This window comes from Macaca nemestrina, chromosome 4 (assembly GCF_043159975.1).
Source record: "Macaca nemestrina isolate mMacNem1 chromosome 4, mMacNem.hap1, whole genome shotgun sequence".
NCBI lineage: Eukaryota > Metazoa > Chordata > Mammalia > Primates > Cercopithecidae > Macaca > Macaca nemestrina.
Window position 1 is genome coordinate 37,028,806 of NC_092128.1, and position 16,447 is coordinate 37,045,252.

The following is a 16,447-nucleotide window of genomic DNA, read 5'->3' on the forward strand; positions in this document are numbered from 1 at the left end:
TACTGGTGTTATGGGTTGAATGGTGTCCCCCTGCAAAGATATATTAATGTTCTAGCCCCCTGATAATTCAGAGTATGATTTTATTTGTAGAAAAGTTTGTTACAGATGTAATTAGTGAAGATGAGATCAACTGGAGGAGGAGGATAACTGGTACGCTTATTAGAGGAGGAAAATTTGGTTACAGAAACAGACACAGAGGGAGACAGCCAAGTGAAGACTGAGAGTGGAGTTGTGCTGCCACAAGCCAAACAATGCATGGGGCTACCAGGAGCTGAAAGAGGCAAGGAAGAATCTTCTCGAGGCTTCTGGAAGGGCATGGGCCTGCAGACATCAGAACTATGAGACAATAAACTTCTGTTGTTCTAACCCACCCCGTGTGTATTACTTTGTTTTGCAGTCCTGGGAGATGAATACACCTACATTTTAGTGACGTTTCCATACCTTAGATGAATAAAGTTATCCTTTTAAAAATCATACCTCAGTTTGTACCAAATAATTTCTTTGTGAACGGATGTGTTTTAAGAAGCCAAATATGTTGACAGTTCCTTCGTGTTGAATCTGCTGCAACATACTGTCTAGCACAATATACGTGCCTGTTCTTCCAACTCCAGCACTGAAGAGAAGACAAGGAAATAAATATTTCAATGTTAAGCATAAAATAAATTTGAAAAATAGATCACTACTGGTTGTCATGTTGATTAACTTCCTTCTTCAAGCAAGTGAACCACACAATAAATTTAGCAATTCAATACTGTAAACAGTTTAGTAGTTAAGCATAATGCTTTAAACAACAAATTGAAAAGTGCCCTTTCTAATGTTTTGTCATGTGTCTAATTGCAAAACAACTTCACTATTTCTGTTGGAGATTTTAAAATTTTCAAAAAAAGATATTTATTATTCATTGTATATTGTACGATGAAAATATTATGTATCAGAGTGTGGCAAATAGACATTTAATCTGAAAAAATGAAAGCTTCAGCTTCACCAAATTCTGAAAAGAGAACGTCCCTAGTCTACGTTTCCAGGTAGACACGTTTGTAAAGGTTTCCGCGTTAATGGGAAAAAGAATTTGATAAAGGTTTCTGCTGAAAATATCATTTCAGTGAGATTGTGAGGAATAAAGTATGACTTCAGTTATTTCTAAAGGGCCATTATCTATTGACTTCTTCAAAGCCTCTAGCAGAGGGACAGAATTCACAGACAGGGATTCTTTTCAAATGTTCTGACAAGTAGGAAGTGCTAGAGTGGAAAATTAGCACCTGCTCTGCACAATAGCCTGGTCCTTCTCCGTTTGCTAGGAAACAATCCCTGACCTTCAACACTATTTTTCTTGCATCTTCCTGTTTTCCTCAGTTTATAATCAGGCTAACAGATTAAAAAACCTCAAGATGAGTCTCTCAAATTTAACTCCTGAGATGGTAATTAGAATGTGTTAGGTAAGCTATATATCAAAGGCAAACACTTGCTTCTGTAAAAGCATGCTGCTTTGATAACAATACTTCACATAGAAACAAATTTGACTTTTGTGATCACAAGGCTTGGCACACAGTCAGCACTCAATAAATATTAACTGCTATTATTATTTTAACTAAAAACATTAAATAAGGATGTTTAACCTATTTTTCCTCTTTCATTGAAACATCATTATTTCCATTTATCAATCTGGTCTTGGAAATTTAAAAAATCTTGGCAACAATGAATTGACAATACATTCAATATAATGCATTAGAACCCAAGAAAATGATAAAGGAATTCTGGTCCCAGAGTGTTTAAAAACAACTTAAATATATTTTGCCAAATTTCTCACAATTTGTGTGCTTTGGCTTCTGTGATGCAAGCCTGGCATAATAACTCTAAAAAAGGCTTTTAACTCCTAGGGACAGGGGCTGTAGCTCAAGCATTTTTATCCCATGCTGTTATATGTTGAGGTAAATACTGGTTTAACAACACAAACATTGTTCCACCTGCCTCAAATAGTTAATAAGCTGAAATCCAGTTGAACAATTAAATAAAATAATCAACATCAAAAAATATGTGGTGCTTAGAAATATTCAGCCATCCAACTCTGAGTCTGGCATGTTCATTTCCTACTGATCAATACTTATGAAAATGAACATATAATTTCATCACCCTCACTTCATGAAATCATTCCCATTTTGGCAAAAGCTTTGTTCCATTGATATCTTTTCTGCAAGTATAAGCAGTTCTATGGGTTTAGAAGTACATCTCTGAGACTCACCTGCAGTGGACGACAACAGGCCCCACTGCATGGCGCTTGGCATAGGCTGCCTTTCTCACAAAGGTCAGCACCGGCAGGGAGTACTCTGGTACTCCCATGTCAGGCCACTGCGTGTAGTGATACTGTGTGACTACACGTCCACTGGGTCTTCCTTTCTGGGAGCCCTGGAAAAGTTCAGACAGTTAATAACAGTCAAACGCACACACACACACACACACACACACACACACACACACACACACACATGGTTCTTAAACAGCAAGTCAGGAGTTATAGCTTGATTTGATGTTGAGGGTCCATAATGAACGAAAAAAAGTAGAGTGTCAATTGTGATCATTAATTTTGTGTCCACTTGGCTATACTATGGTGGCCCATTGTTTGGTCAACACTAGTCACAGAAAATGTTGCTGGAAAGGTATTTTTTTTAGATGTGATTAACATGTAAGTCAGTAGACTTTGAGTAAAGCAAATCATAGTCCAGAATGTGGGTGAGCTCCATTCAACCACTTGAAAGCTGTAAGAACAAAGACGGACAGGTTACCTGAAGAAGAAAGAATTCTTCTCCACAGTGCAACGTAAAGATCCTGCCAGCATTTCCAGGCTGCCAGCCTGTCCTACAAATTTAAGATTTGCTAATCCCCATGATCATTTGAGTCAATCCTTAAAATTATAAATCTCTCTATCTCTCTATTCTGTTGGTTCTGTTTCTTTGAAGAACCTGAGTACACATTATTCTTCGTGTTTTCTTTCTTTTTCTTGTTTCACTCTCCACTCTTTTTAGTTGAATGTTGGGATCATGTCAGGGTCATCCTATGCAGTTGCCACACAAGATAGGAATTTCTGTTCATGCATCACATTCACTGTAAACATCAGCAACAAAACCAGTCTGGCTCCAAAGCCACAGCGGGCATTTAGAGACTTGAAAGAAACCTTTAGGACTGACAGCAGCTGTGATAAGAATTTTTTTTATTTTTTAAATTTTTTTATTTTTATTTTACAGAGTCTCACTCTGTTGTCCAGGCTGGAGTGCAGTGGCACGATCTCAGCTCTCTGCAATTGTGATTCTTGTGCCTCAGCCTCCCGAGTGCGCACCACCACACTCGGCAAATTTTTGGCCTGTTATAAGAATGTTTAATGCCTTTAGTTATATACTTTTACCCTTTCTTGGTTCTATCACTCGTTCACTTAAAAAATGACCAAATGCATTGTTCACTTCATTATGTCCTTCATTTGTTGATTCACCTTTTTTATTTTTGTGTTTCTTAGAGAAAAATTCCTCACAGTATAATAGGCAAGCACTTGCACACTCTTCTGAGTGACCAGAAAGTTCCCGTACTCCTCACTCCCATCGGCAGGCCAGTACTGATCACATTTTCTCTGCAAAAGAAAACGTAGATGTTACTTCTGTATTTCAAATGCTCCATGTAAAAGTCATTCCCCGAAATCAGTAAAGTTCTGAGATGGTGACAGGAAAGGACTCCTTCACTCTTCTAAATGTTTTATTTTTTATTTTTTTATAAGCAATTGAAATTAGTTGTGGAGCAGCCTAGGGATAGAATCTGAGAGTTGAACGAGACCGAGATGAGGTAGCCTAAATTTTCCCCTTTCAGATGAGGCAAGTGAGTCAGAAGATTCAGGTTACAGAGCCGAGACTAAAATCCATGTCCTGTGAATTAAAATCGATTTCACTCTATATTGCTTTTCAATGAGTCACATTTACTTCTCTCACAGAATGAGGAATGCATTTAAAAGGCAGATAGCATGATTTGTAATGAAACCCTTTGACTAACAGTATTAACAGTTTCCCTGTAGCTGTCATATTTACTGGAAAAGAATATCAACTAACTCCCAAAACTTTGGCTACTTCCTAATGCTGACTCTATTAAAACTAATTTAAAGTACCTCTAATTAGTTTTTAGGGGATGATATAACAGATTGTCTACATACCCTTCCTTTCTCCACGAGGTTTGTTATCATGACAATAACTTCCACGTTATGTTCCCATATCATTCTCCAGAAATCTTCAGCTGTGGATTTCAGTGGGCCTTGGGCAGCAATATAAGCTTTTGGTCTGTTGTAGCCCTGAAGAATTAAATGATAAACGTTTCCTACTAACTGATTTATATGTCATCTTTAACTGTACAATACCTAAGTTTTTAAGGTCAGCACACTTTTTCTATAAAAGAAAACCATAAAAAATAAACTTGAGAAGTTGGAGAAATTTGATGGTACTAACTAAGATAGCTACTCTTGGTTAGAAAATACTCTTGGTTAGGAAGCAGAAGGATCCCTATCACTTTTGTAAAAAAAAGAAAAAAAAAGCTCTCTTTGCTTTGACACAACTATAATTCTATGCATTTGCATTCCAAGTGTATTTAATCCATTTGCAGTCCATTTGTTATGCTTAAAATCAAGTCTTTAATAGCACTGCTTTGAAATGTATTTTAGGCAATGGGCTCAGATGTCCACAGCAGCTAAAAAAGCATCTGGAGTGTAACCTCCTAACTCCAAGGTACTGAGAAGTGCTAATCATTATTAGCAATTCATTACTGTGTCCCAGTTTGTACAAGATGTTTTATGAACATAATATGGATTGGCTGTTTCCCCACCCAAATCTCATCTTAAATTGCAGTTTCCATAATTCCCGTGTGTTGTGGGAGGAACCAGGTGGAAATAATTGAATCATGAGTGTGGTTTCCCCCATGCTGCTCTCATGAGAGTGAGTGAGTTCTCATAAGATCTGATGGTTTTAAAAGGGGCTTTCCTCCTTCACTGGGCACTCATTCTCTCTCCTGCCGCCCTGTGAAGAGGTGCCTTTCACCATGACTGTAAGTTTCCTGAGACCTCCCTAGCCATGCAGAACTATGAGTCAACTAAACCTCTTTTCCTTATAAATTACCCAGTCTTGGGTATTCCTTCATAGCAGTGTCCTTCATAGACTAATACAGAACATGAACCTTAATCTTTCATCTACACAAAATGGAAGCATCAACCCTGAGGTGGAGATGAAGAACCTAAAGCTGAGAGGAGTGAAGGGGCTTTCCAAAGTCCTACAGCTAGCCAGTGGCAGAGATGGGATTCAAAATCAGTTCTAACTCCAGATCTCATGTTCATTCTGACATGCATATTTCCTCCGCAGGAAGCAGGAAACAATTGCCTGTAACAAACCCACTTTATACTTATGTACTCATTTATTTGAATTCCGTGTTCCACACAGTATTAACCTGAAGCCAGCTAGACTGAGAGGTGGGTGGTAGGGAAATAACTGAGTTCCGCTGACATTCAGGTGATCACAGTGAAAAACCAATAAGTTAGTGAGTGGTGTACAGTCTCTGGAGAGTCCCAGTAAGTTTCACAAAGCTGCGTATCCTGAGGAATACCCAAAATTATAAAGCTTGATAACTGGATTAATAATCATATTGGCCTTTTAATCACTACTACTATGGACATTTTTTTGTTCATCTGCTAAATGCACATCATTGTGCCAGGAGTTAATGGAAACTTAAAATAAGTATTCGCCCTGCTCTTCACATTTAAAGAGTTAGAAACCTTTCTGAATCTACCTATTCTACCCTGAAGGTACACTCCCATCATGAATTCCTTTCCTCACTCAGGAGATAAACCAAGTAAAATAGCTTGAGTATCATTCAATATGAAATGTTTTAGCCACAGGCTCTCTTAACAATTATTTACTGTTAATTTACCATTTTTATTCTCTATCAAATAACATGACATTAAGCACTAGTGTATGTATGTATGGTATTATGGTATAATAATTCAGTCTAATATAATTTCTACAAAATTTTCAATTAAAACATGCTTACATCAACATAATTGGCATTGATGTAATCAGTCAGTTTGCCATCTTTTTCAGCAAGCTGTGCAAGCTTAACCCTGCTATGATCATCTGTAATACAAAAAGAATATATTTCATTGTAGCACAGACTACTTTTCAGCATAATGATCATTCATATTTGCATAATAATTTATTTCATACCATTAAAATCAACGCAATAAATCACTTACTTTAATAGGCTTTGTGGGGATACAGAGATGACAAAGATAACAAAGACAAATATAAAAAGAATCTCCACCTTCAGGAACATTTCAAAGGTAATAGGTGAAACTAGGGTATATACACAGGTGTCAGGTGAGAGGTGCAATGTAGTAGAAGGATATAAAAATAGAAATTGTTCTGGTTTGAGATAAAAGTTTCTATAGAGGTTGACGTCTGAAGTTGGTCTCTTAGATGGAATTTTAAGGTTGGTTACAAGGGCTGTGAACAGTGGAGAGCTTCTCAAAGAGACAGAAACGTGATGGCGGGCGGTAGGGTGGGGCTCACAAAGCTAGGGAAGGATGAACAGGAGGCTGATGAAGGAAGAAGAGACAGAGAAGAAAGCCAAAGGTTCCCTAGGAAGTTTATATGAATAGTCACAGCAAACAGCTCTTTCAGGAGGAGCCTCAAAGAGAAACTGCTTCAAAAGGAGGCAGGAGAACAGCTGGCCAAGCACAGAGGAGGTAGACAACACACTGCCAATTAAAACAGGATGGATGCAAAATCTGGTAATAGATATACGGTATAACTACGGGAATTCAAAGTATGATTAAAGGAGTTTAAGATTAAATTCAGTTCTACAGAAAAACTATATTTATTTGGAAAAATAAAGTATTACTTGAAGGAAACACGGTAGTTTCACTGGGAAGATTATTCTTTTCAAGGATGAAGAAGTGAATACAGACCAAACCATAACAAGTTAAAGAAATACTCTGGGATATGAAAACTCCTGTGATGGTTACAGGTCATACTGATACAGGAATGTATGTGCAAATAGATGTATGGCAACTGACAGATGGGTCTCAAGGTCAGGGTGATCTACTTTTGTAGTTTAGTTTTAATAGTTTTAGAATTTCTGGATTGTTTTTCTTTATCTCTAAAATAGGAAAATTTCCTATCTTGCCTGGTTGATTCAGGGATTAAATGAAATAACTTATTTACAGTGCCAGCCACATAGTAGGTGTTCATTAAATGTTAATCTCTGTCCTCTCCTTAATTACCTGATGGGTATGTTCTATTTAGCTTGTAGAGGAAAGTCTAATAATTTTATCTCAAGAAGCAAGTGAGTTTTATGTGTAGGCAGGGAAGACGCAGTTCAGGAAGACAAATATAAAGCCCTCTACTAAAAAATAAAAATTATTGTAAACTCTGTGGAAACAAAGGCAACATCTATAAAAACTATATAAGAGATCATGATAGTAACAGGGAAAAGAGTGCAGCTCCATCAGTTTTCAGAACTAGAATGAAACCAGAATTTAAATAACCTCGTTGGTAATACCATTCTCCTATGAAGCCAGTGGCCACTCCTATGAGGCCACACTCCTATGAGGCCACACCACTGAATATATAGAAAAGGTATAAGTTGAATGTTTATTTGTTCGTTCATTTGTTTGTTTGTGGAGTAGGGAGGGAACATGAATATGAATTTTAGGAGATGAAGGGGAATATAAAAAAAAATAAGAGGGAATAAATGCAACCAGAAGTGCTGTAAGACGACAGAAGAAAGACAGTAATTTCATACAGAAATATTAGGTAAAATTGCACTAATGAAAAAAGCCAGATAGCTGCTCATTGAAGAGAAGGGGAGAGAGAATGGCTAAGAAAACAAAGAGAAAGAAAGAATTAAAAGAAAGAATCCAACTAATTCCTTGTAGGACCCCAGAAAGAATGCCAAGAAAGGGAGGAAACAGGTAAAGGTAGAAGAAAAAAGAGAAAGTTGAAAGAAAATGTCATTCGGTTGGTAAATTCACACAGAAGTAAGCAAATCCTAGGTGAAAATAGGACCAAGTCGTATATATAACGACAAAAACCACAAAGAGACATGTACAGTCCGTGAAAGAAAAAACAAAAGAAAGAACTGGATTAAAATTCAAGTTTGTTTTGTTTAAATGCAACAGATGTTATTAATTGCAGAAGGAATTTAAGTCAGAGTGATATAATGCTTCATATTATCTAACACAAGTCTTACTATTCCCTGATAAAAAGGCCACGAAATAGCCACACTAAGGTCAGCTCTCAGATGACTTCAGGACATTTTTAAAAGGGACCAAAATGGCAATGATATTGAAGTCAGAGCCGATTTAAGAATATACTTACAGGCAACGATATTTATGTATCGATTCTTGTGCTTGTTGTCTGGGTGGTTGGAGCTGTCTGCTGTAATACCTAAGTCAACAGTACAGCTCTGCACTTCCTGTAAAAAATTATATGTAAACCATTTTAACACACATTCTTTCAAACAACGTGCCTTAAATTATAATAAGGAAGACAAAACAAACACATTAATCTATCAAATGAAATTTTTTTAAATGTTACAACTACTTCTTGGCTAAAAGAAAATGCAGTGAAATAATGCCTTACCTGGTAAAACTCTTTCAGTGTCTAATGAGGGAATGAATGCCAAAAAAGTAAAGAAATCAAATTCCACAGCACACGACAAATGAGAAAAAAAAGCGTTCATATTAGGTTTACAATGGAAAACTATGATCATGCAATAAATAACATTTGTCAAATACTAACACAACAGAATGTTTCAAACAGTTGCATGCAAATCAAAATGTCTAATAATTTGGAACTTTAAGATTATGTAAAAGAAAAAATAACACTTTTAAAAGGAGATAGTGACGTCATAATATGATGATTTTAAAAATGCAGATGAGAGGAACCACATATTTCATGATACATTTTGTCATATTAGTCAGATTGGCTAATATCCAAATTTTATTTTATTTGACCGTAGTAGCACTATTTGAAACTCTGAATTAGTGGTATGCTTTTTTGTTTTTATTTTTTTGGGGGGTTATTTTAAAAAGTAAACAGCTTCCTATTAGGTGGTTTGTAACAGATTTAAGGCTATCAAAACATTAATCATTTCCTAAAAATTTTAAAAGTCATACACACTACATCATTTTGTAACAAAATTTAGATAGCATAACCCTTTAAATATTTAATTAGTAGATCTTTTTGTTTAAACTTTAATAAGTACAGAAAACTGATTTCTGCCAATTTTTTTATGAAAAATGAGTTAATATGCCTTCAGAAATATTTTCTAACTATATATATCAGTTTAGAATTTATAATTATTTAGTATTATATAATAAAATAAAAACCTTGTAATTTCTGAGAAAGTCAATAACCCAAATACAAATCTGATTCATCAGCAAATGGCCCAGTCTCTCTCCACAGAACCTTTTAAGGCTTCTTTTGCAGCAAGTCATTCTGAATAATTAAAAGCAATTTGATGTATGAACCACTTAAAAGGTATAACACTATTAGTTACTAAGCTAATTATTCAGTTAATGAAAACTTTTCTTGAATCAGGCAGTGAGTTAAAAGAGATGGAATTAAGAAAAAACTTTTAAAGTGAAAACATGAGGTTATGTTATTAATTTAATTATTTTGGACTGCTTAATAATATTCAAAATGATTTTATAGTTATGAAAACCATGAATCTGCATATGTTGTCAGTGACTTATATTATAAATTGTCTATTTTTTTCTTATTTTGTTGGATGTTAGCCTGATAATTTCTATCAGTTAACACTGAAATTAACATTGAGTTAACACTATAGCATGCATAACCTCTAGTCTATCAAAATAATAAAAAATAATTTGATGTTTTAGACATGTAATTCTTTATCTTAGTACTGCCTCACACTGCTTTCTTATTCAATGTAGCTATGATTCAGATTTCTTTTAGAATCAAATAAATTGGCTTCTATTATTTTTAAGTTAGTAAAAACATATCATACCTCTCTTTCTTTTGATTTCTTAAAGCTTTCTAATCTATAACATTTTGCCTCCCCAAATAAATCATGATGGGTGTGAGTCCTGGGAAGCAATTGCTGGGTGCAGTGGGGAAAGAAAATCAGGAGAGAGTGGATATTATGATTAGGCTCACAGCTCAAAGTACTTCAAAGAGGGAGGTCCACAGAGCCACCGGGGTTAGGAGAGAGGGAAGCAAAAATGCAATACGAAAGCTCTCTAGTCGGGAATGGCCAGAGGGGAGGCTGAAGACTGCTTGCTTGCTCACAGCTACAATGGAAAGGACACGAGTTTTTAAGTCACAAACTTCGCTATTTATCAGTTGTTAATTAGGTTCTATGAAGTTTGATTTCATCAATAACATGAATAGAAATAATAACACGTAACTCCCAGAGATGGGTGAAAGTTGAATGTGAAAGTACAAAGTCCAATGACATATAAGAAGGTGTTCACAAAGGATAGCTTTTATTTTTGTGGTTTTTATTGTTACCTTTGTGCTTATAGCTCTGTATTTTGAAAAATCTGCTTAGCTGATAGTTCAATGGGCCATGATAAATTTGCGGTAAATTTCTCTGCCCTCCTATCTAAGAGTATTTTAACAGAATATCATTGGAAAAACTTACTGATTTTGAAGTTTAAATTTTTTTTAGAAATGCGTATTTTCTTGAAAAGAAGATACATTTTTTACCTGGTATAATGAAAGTGTTATCTAAATGCTTTTGCATACACTGGTGTACAAATCACAGTTAAGAATTTTTAGGTAATTTGGCTGGAAATCATGAAATTTAGTAGTTTAGTATAATTTATATAATTTAGAAAATTAAAAAGGATCACTGTTATTAATCCAGATTTTAAAAAGAATATTAAAGATTTGTACTTTATGGAAGAAAATGAACAATTTTTTCTTTTTATTTTTCCACAAGTACAACTTGGCTTTTAAAATAGAAAACCAATTTTCTAAATTATATGGTAACTATAACACATCTCCTAAACACATATGTAATTACGGAACTAACATTTTTACTAGAAATGCAAATGGTTTCACTATCTTTAGGTCAAGAAATAGTCTATTGCTGATTCTTTTAAATATACTATTTTCTATATATTATTTAAAATAGACATATTAAAATCATACCTCAAATTCTTCAGTAAACCCACTACTTGCATGTAAGTCTGCAACATGCTTTGGAAAGTGCTTTATTGGAATTGCTCCAACATCATCTACAGGAATAAAAAAATTGTGTTAGAAAGCATAATTTAACAGAAATAAACGTTCCTGTTATTTATAAAGTAGCTTCTGAAACAACTTCAAAGTTCAATTATTTGTATAATTCCAACTAAATCTCAGCATTCAATTGTTAAGCAACAATTATCGATTTTCTCTACATTTATTATCAATCAAAACCTGTATTTCAGAAATCTGATTTGTTCAGCAATCTCTTTTCCATCTATACACTAAAGATAAAATCATTTATTTTCAATGTTAATTTATAAATACCACCATAGCCCCACTCCTTATCAGTGGACTGCATCTTTTGATAGACAACTTTCTTTAACAAGCCTGGATGTTGCATGTAAATTCTGAGAAAAAAATGCAGAAATAATATAGTTTCAATTTTACCGTGGACCAAGCATAATAGTGCAATTTCAGTTTTATAAAACTGTACAATTTAATGTCTTACAGTCAAATAGTCAGATGTTTACATTTGAAAACATTTTTTCCTTCTCTCTATAAATAATAGAAAACATTTATATGTCAAATATTCATTAAGGATAATGTCAAAAGCCTTTGGGACTTTTAATCTGTAAAATTTCAAGAATTCTAACTTGAAAATATGCTACGTAAACAAAGTCATTGGATCTGTTAATTAATTGTGAAGGGGCCAAGTTATTTTAACTGGCTCTGATTTTTTTTTTTTCTTTTCCTGGAAAGACTTTCTTAGACTGAACATATTACTAGTTCATAGTATACAATTTTACAAGTGATTTCTCTGACAAGGAAACATCAAACACATTTCACTAGGAACAGTTATTTATATCAACAGATGTTCAGTATTTAGGCCATCTAATATTTTAAAGCTTCAGTTACCAAGAATTTGCTGATAAAAAAAATTGGAATCCATCTGTTCTCTCTCTTAGATGAGTGGATCTGAATACTAAAATTGAATTAGTCAGTCAAGCTTAAGAAACACTAGACAAAGGTGTAATTCTACCTTCACACTTATAGAAGGATCTTGCTTAGAAGAAGCTTTTATAATTAGATAAGAAAACAGAGATGATTTGTCACATGGAAGTCATTAGTCTTAGTAAATGTCCTTCAAACCCCTTGATGTTATCCTGCACAGCTAACCTCCTTTTATAAGTAGACTACTACCTTTTATTGACAGTCAGGTATTTTGGTAATTTCTTTTATTAATTGGTCTGCATGTAAGTGAGACTAACATTCATTTTGCTTTCTGATTTTTACACGAAAACATGCATATTGAGGTGATCAAGAGGGAATCTTTGAGAGCTGAACAAGTGAAATAAGGAAATGCCCTTGGATCACCACTCTTTTGATTTTCAAAACAGGGCAGTTTGGATCTCCTGGGCTAGGTTCTGATTTTGCATTATTTTATTTATTAAAAACAAACCATGGGCTGCGCGCGGTGGCTCACGCCTGTAATCCCAGCACTTTGGAAGGTCGAGGCGGGCGGATCACAAGGTCAGGAGATCGAGACTATCCTGGCTAACACGGTGTAACCCCATCTCTACTAAAAATACAAAAAATTAGCTGGGCGTGGTGGCGGGGCCTGTAGTCCCAGCTATTCGGGAGGCTGAGGCAGGAGAATGTCGTGAACCCCGGAGGCGGAGCTTGCAGTGAACCGAGATTGCGCCACTGCACTCCAGCCTGGGCAAAGAGTGAGACTCCGTCTCACACAAAACAAAACAAAACAAAAAAACCATGTTGGACTTTGAATAAAATTTTAATTAATTTGCATACCCATGCTGACGGGGTATGCAGAAGAGACATGTTTGGAAGTGAAGGGAATCAAAATGTAACAGATAACTGAGAGCTGTTGGTCTAAAAATTCTAAAGTTAATGAGACACTGTAGTACTAAAATAACAGTATTTTAATATAAACTAGAAAAATAAATAAAACACTGGTGCTTAAAGACACAGACGTGACAAAAGAGGAAAAATAGCAAACACTGTAATTCCTAAGTTTATAAGGCACAAAAAGAAAATATCATACATAGTTAAATATATAAATAATATATATCATATATGATATAAACATATAACAAACATCAACATATAAATGTAAAATATAAATAAAATGTTTGTCTTTTTTTCTGTTTTTTTTAAGTCATGAGATTTCAGAGGATAACATCATGTAGAACTCGAGCCTCTAGCAATAGAATATGGAGCATCAGTCAGAGAATTTAAAAAGTGCCATCTATAAAATGGTCCCATAGATGAATTTCTCCTTTTGTATTCCTAGTTTCTTAAGTTCTCTTCCTTTTATTGTCCTCTATTTTCCAGATCACACAATTCTAGACCACTATTTTTTGTTGTCACTTTTCAATCTAAGACATTATAAAATGTCAATTAAATCAGTGGCTTGAATATGCAATATGTTCACGTAGCAAACCTGCACATGCAACCCTTGAATTTATATTAAAAATGACTGGCTATGATTTTACTTATAGTGTAAACTCTAGGGTTAATGGATGACTTTATCAAAATGACCCTGGCTACCTTTGAATACTGTTATTCAGATAAATTATGACAAAAATAGCTAAAGTCTTCCCAAATATTCAACTGTTCAACATTCTGAGAGATTATTTCAAGCAGCCATACATTCTTCGTGTTCATGGCTTTTCCTACTATTACCACCACAATTTTATAGATCTTTTTTTCTAATGTAGGTTAAAAAACAAAAACAAAAACCACCTTTTCTCACATAAACTCAAGTAATCAGAAAGGAACAAGACTTTATCCTTATTTTTGTCATTTTCTTCCCATCCACATTTTCTGCATTGACTTAATCTGACTTTTGTTGCTTGGGCTTCCATGACTTAATCTGACTTTTGTTGTTTGGGTTTCCATTAACATAATGGGAATGAGTAAAAGTCACCATTATTCTTAACTAATATTTTATTGCTATAAATGTTTATGTTTTTAACATAATACACCTGAACAATTATAAATTAATTTTGCAATATCATCTTTATGGTTAAGAATGTTTAAAATTAATGAGGACAGAATATAAACCTGAGTACCTCAAACATGATGTAATAAATATTTGGGGCAACACAAAAATTTACTAATCTACATTATAGCAATTTGCATAGTGTACCAATAAAAACAAACCTTTCAACATTGTGCTTTTTGTTCAATATCTACCAGCTACTCATGGTCACACTTTAAGCCATTACCTGAAATTGGAAAGATAGGTGTTGGAGGTGTGGATATTACTCTAGGGGATGTGCTGTCCTCTAAGTAAAAGTGTGCAGTCTGGAAGCATTTCCTGGAAATAAAAGAAAACAATTTATACTACTAGTTGCTATGGATAATAAGACAACTTCTGAGCTGCTTGAAAATTATGACAGAAATCTCCAGAATTAAAACAAAAGCAGGTATACACCCAGAAGAGGGATTGCTGGATCTACATCCATTTTAACAAATTACAAGATATTAAGTTATAAAATTTATCTCAGTTTACCTGCACCAGATGCAGAAGAGCAAGTAGATATCAGGCATGCTAGAAGCACAGATAGAATTTGAAGTTGTAGCTGGGTTCAAAGTACTGAATGATACTTTGTTAATATAGGAAACCTCAATGCCCCACACATTCTTCCATTGTGGCTATAATACCAAAAAATGTCCTGTCATCTTGGATAGAGCCAGAGAAGAAAAGAAATAATGTCCGAAGCTATTTTCACTCAATATTTAAATGACCATGTCCTTCTGAGCATATACAGCTGCTAGCAAAAAGCAACAAGCTATGTAGAAATGAACTACGTAGAAATTAACTACACAGTGCATAGTACATAGAAATGAACTATGAACTATGTAGAAATGAAACTACACAGTGGTAACATTTTGATGAAAAAAGAAAGTAGTTTTATGCTGTAATAATGGAGGAATGACAGAACTTAAATGGGAAAACAATGAGCATACGACCAAAAACAGGGGTGATTTTCTTTCCAACAGATGCTAGCTTTGTTGATGAGGGTTTCGAGAATGAATATATTCAGATTCAATGACAATTATGATCTACAATGTCACCTGAATCTATTTTCATTCGGATAATAACAGTAACATCTGGTAAGAACACACCACAAACTATCAAGAAGAGCAAAGAACCAACTACTGCTATAAACTAATGCCAACCATCTTTAATTTTAAAAAATTGGATAATTAAAACTGCTAATGACACTCTTTGATGTAGGTCATTTAATTTATTTGGAGTAATATTCATGAGTGGTTAAACTGAAACACTTGAGTTCTGTTTGACTGAAAAAGCCAATCTCACTTTCCATCTAAACCTTCAAGCTACAAGGCATTTATCCTAATGAGTTTTAATGTAACATTTGTTATTACATAGTGACACACCTAAGTCTTTATTTTTTCTAGTAAATTACTTCCTTTAGATAAAATTCTTGAATGGCTTCTCACTGCAATTAGAATTACATTCAGTTACATTAGCAAGGGCTTTAAGACCTTTTTAAACCCTGACCTGGCCCCCACCTACTTCAGTAGTTTCCTTTCCTGCAATTCTCTCCCTCACCCACAAGTATCCAGCCCACACTGGTCCTCTCCTTCACCTCTGAAGAAGTCCTGTCAGTAGCATCTCAGGGCCTTGGCTCTTGCCATTCCCCCGGCTTCCTGCCTCTTCCCATCACTTTTGCATTGGCCCAAATGCCAATCCCTCTGACTCCTCCCTTGACCATGACAGCTAAGTGTCAGGGCATCCCACTAAGTCACTATTCTTTGCCCTTTTGTTTGCTCTATGGCACATCACTATTTGAAATGCTGTTATTTAAGTTTTTATTTGTTTTCCATGTTTATAATTGGTCTCTTCTCATCAGAAGGTAAGCCTCACAAGGCAAACTACTTTGTCTCAATCATTGCAGTGTTAGTCTTTAGTGCTCGGGAGCATGTGTGTCACGCTGGAGGTAACCCCGAAGCATTTCTCTGATGAATGAACTTCTATAAGTAGGAGTAGTGTAAAATTATATAGTTTACTTATAACCTTAATGTCACAAGCAAATAAACAAAAAACTGAAAGCAATGACGTACACAGCAAAATTGGTCATCTGCTGTGGTAGTGTAAGCCTTTGATAATCACACCTGAGAGAAGATATATTGAGAGAACATAGAAATAGCTTCAAGAGTGAGCA

At 34.8% G+C, this 16,447-nt stretch overlaps 1 protein-coding gene across 4 annotated transcripts in view; it reads right to left on the minus strand.

Moving 5' to 3' along the window:
* Positions 1–16,447, minus strand: part of LOC105475258 (protein tyrosine phosphatase receptor type Z1) — a 193,121-nt gene that overhangs the window by 19,453 nt on the left and 157,221 nt on the right. For 2 of the 4 annotated variants that reach the window (XM_011730351.2, XM_011730363.2), the window contains exons 14-22: positions 14,480–14,571; positions 11,193–11,278; positions 8,655–8,675; positions 8,391–8,487; positions 6,064–6,146; positions 4,187–4,321; positions 3,482–3,616; positions 2,240–2,403; positions 478–613 (exon numbers count right to left, since the gene is read on the minus strand). In XM_011730351.2, coding sequence (XP_011728653.2) covers positions 478–613; positions 2,240–2,403; positions 3,482–3,616; positions 4,187–4,321; positions 6,064–6,146; positions 8,391–8,487; positions 8,655–8,675; positions 11,193–11,278; positions 14,480–14,571 — 949 coding nt within the window. The remainder of the gene's footprint in view (positions 1–477; positions 614–2,239; positions 2,404–3,481; positions 3,617–4,186; positions 4,322–6,063; positions 6,147–8,390; positions 8,488–8,654; positions 8,676–11,192; positions 11,279–14,479; positions 14,572–16,447) is intronic. The other 2 variants (XM_011730358.2, XM_011730371.2) reach the window with 1 other exon arrangement.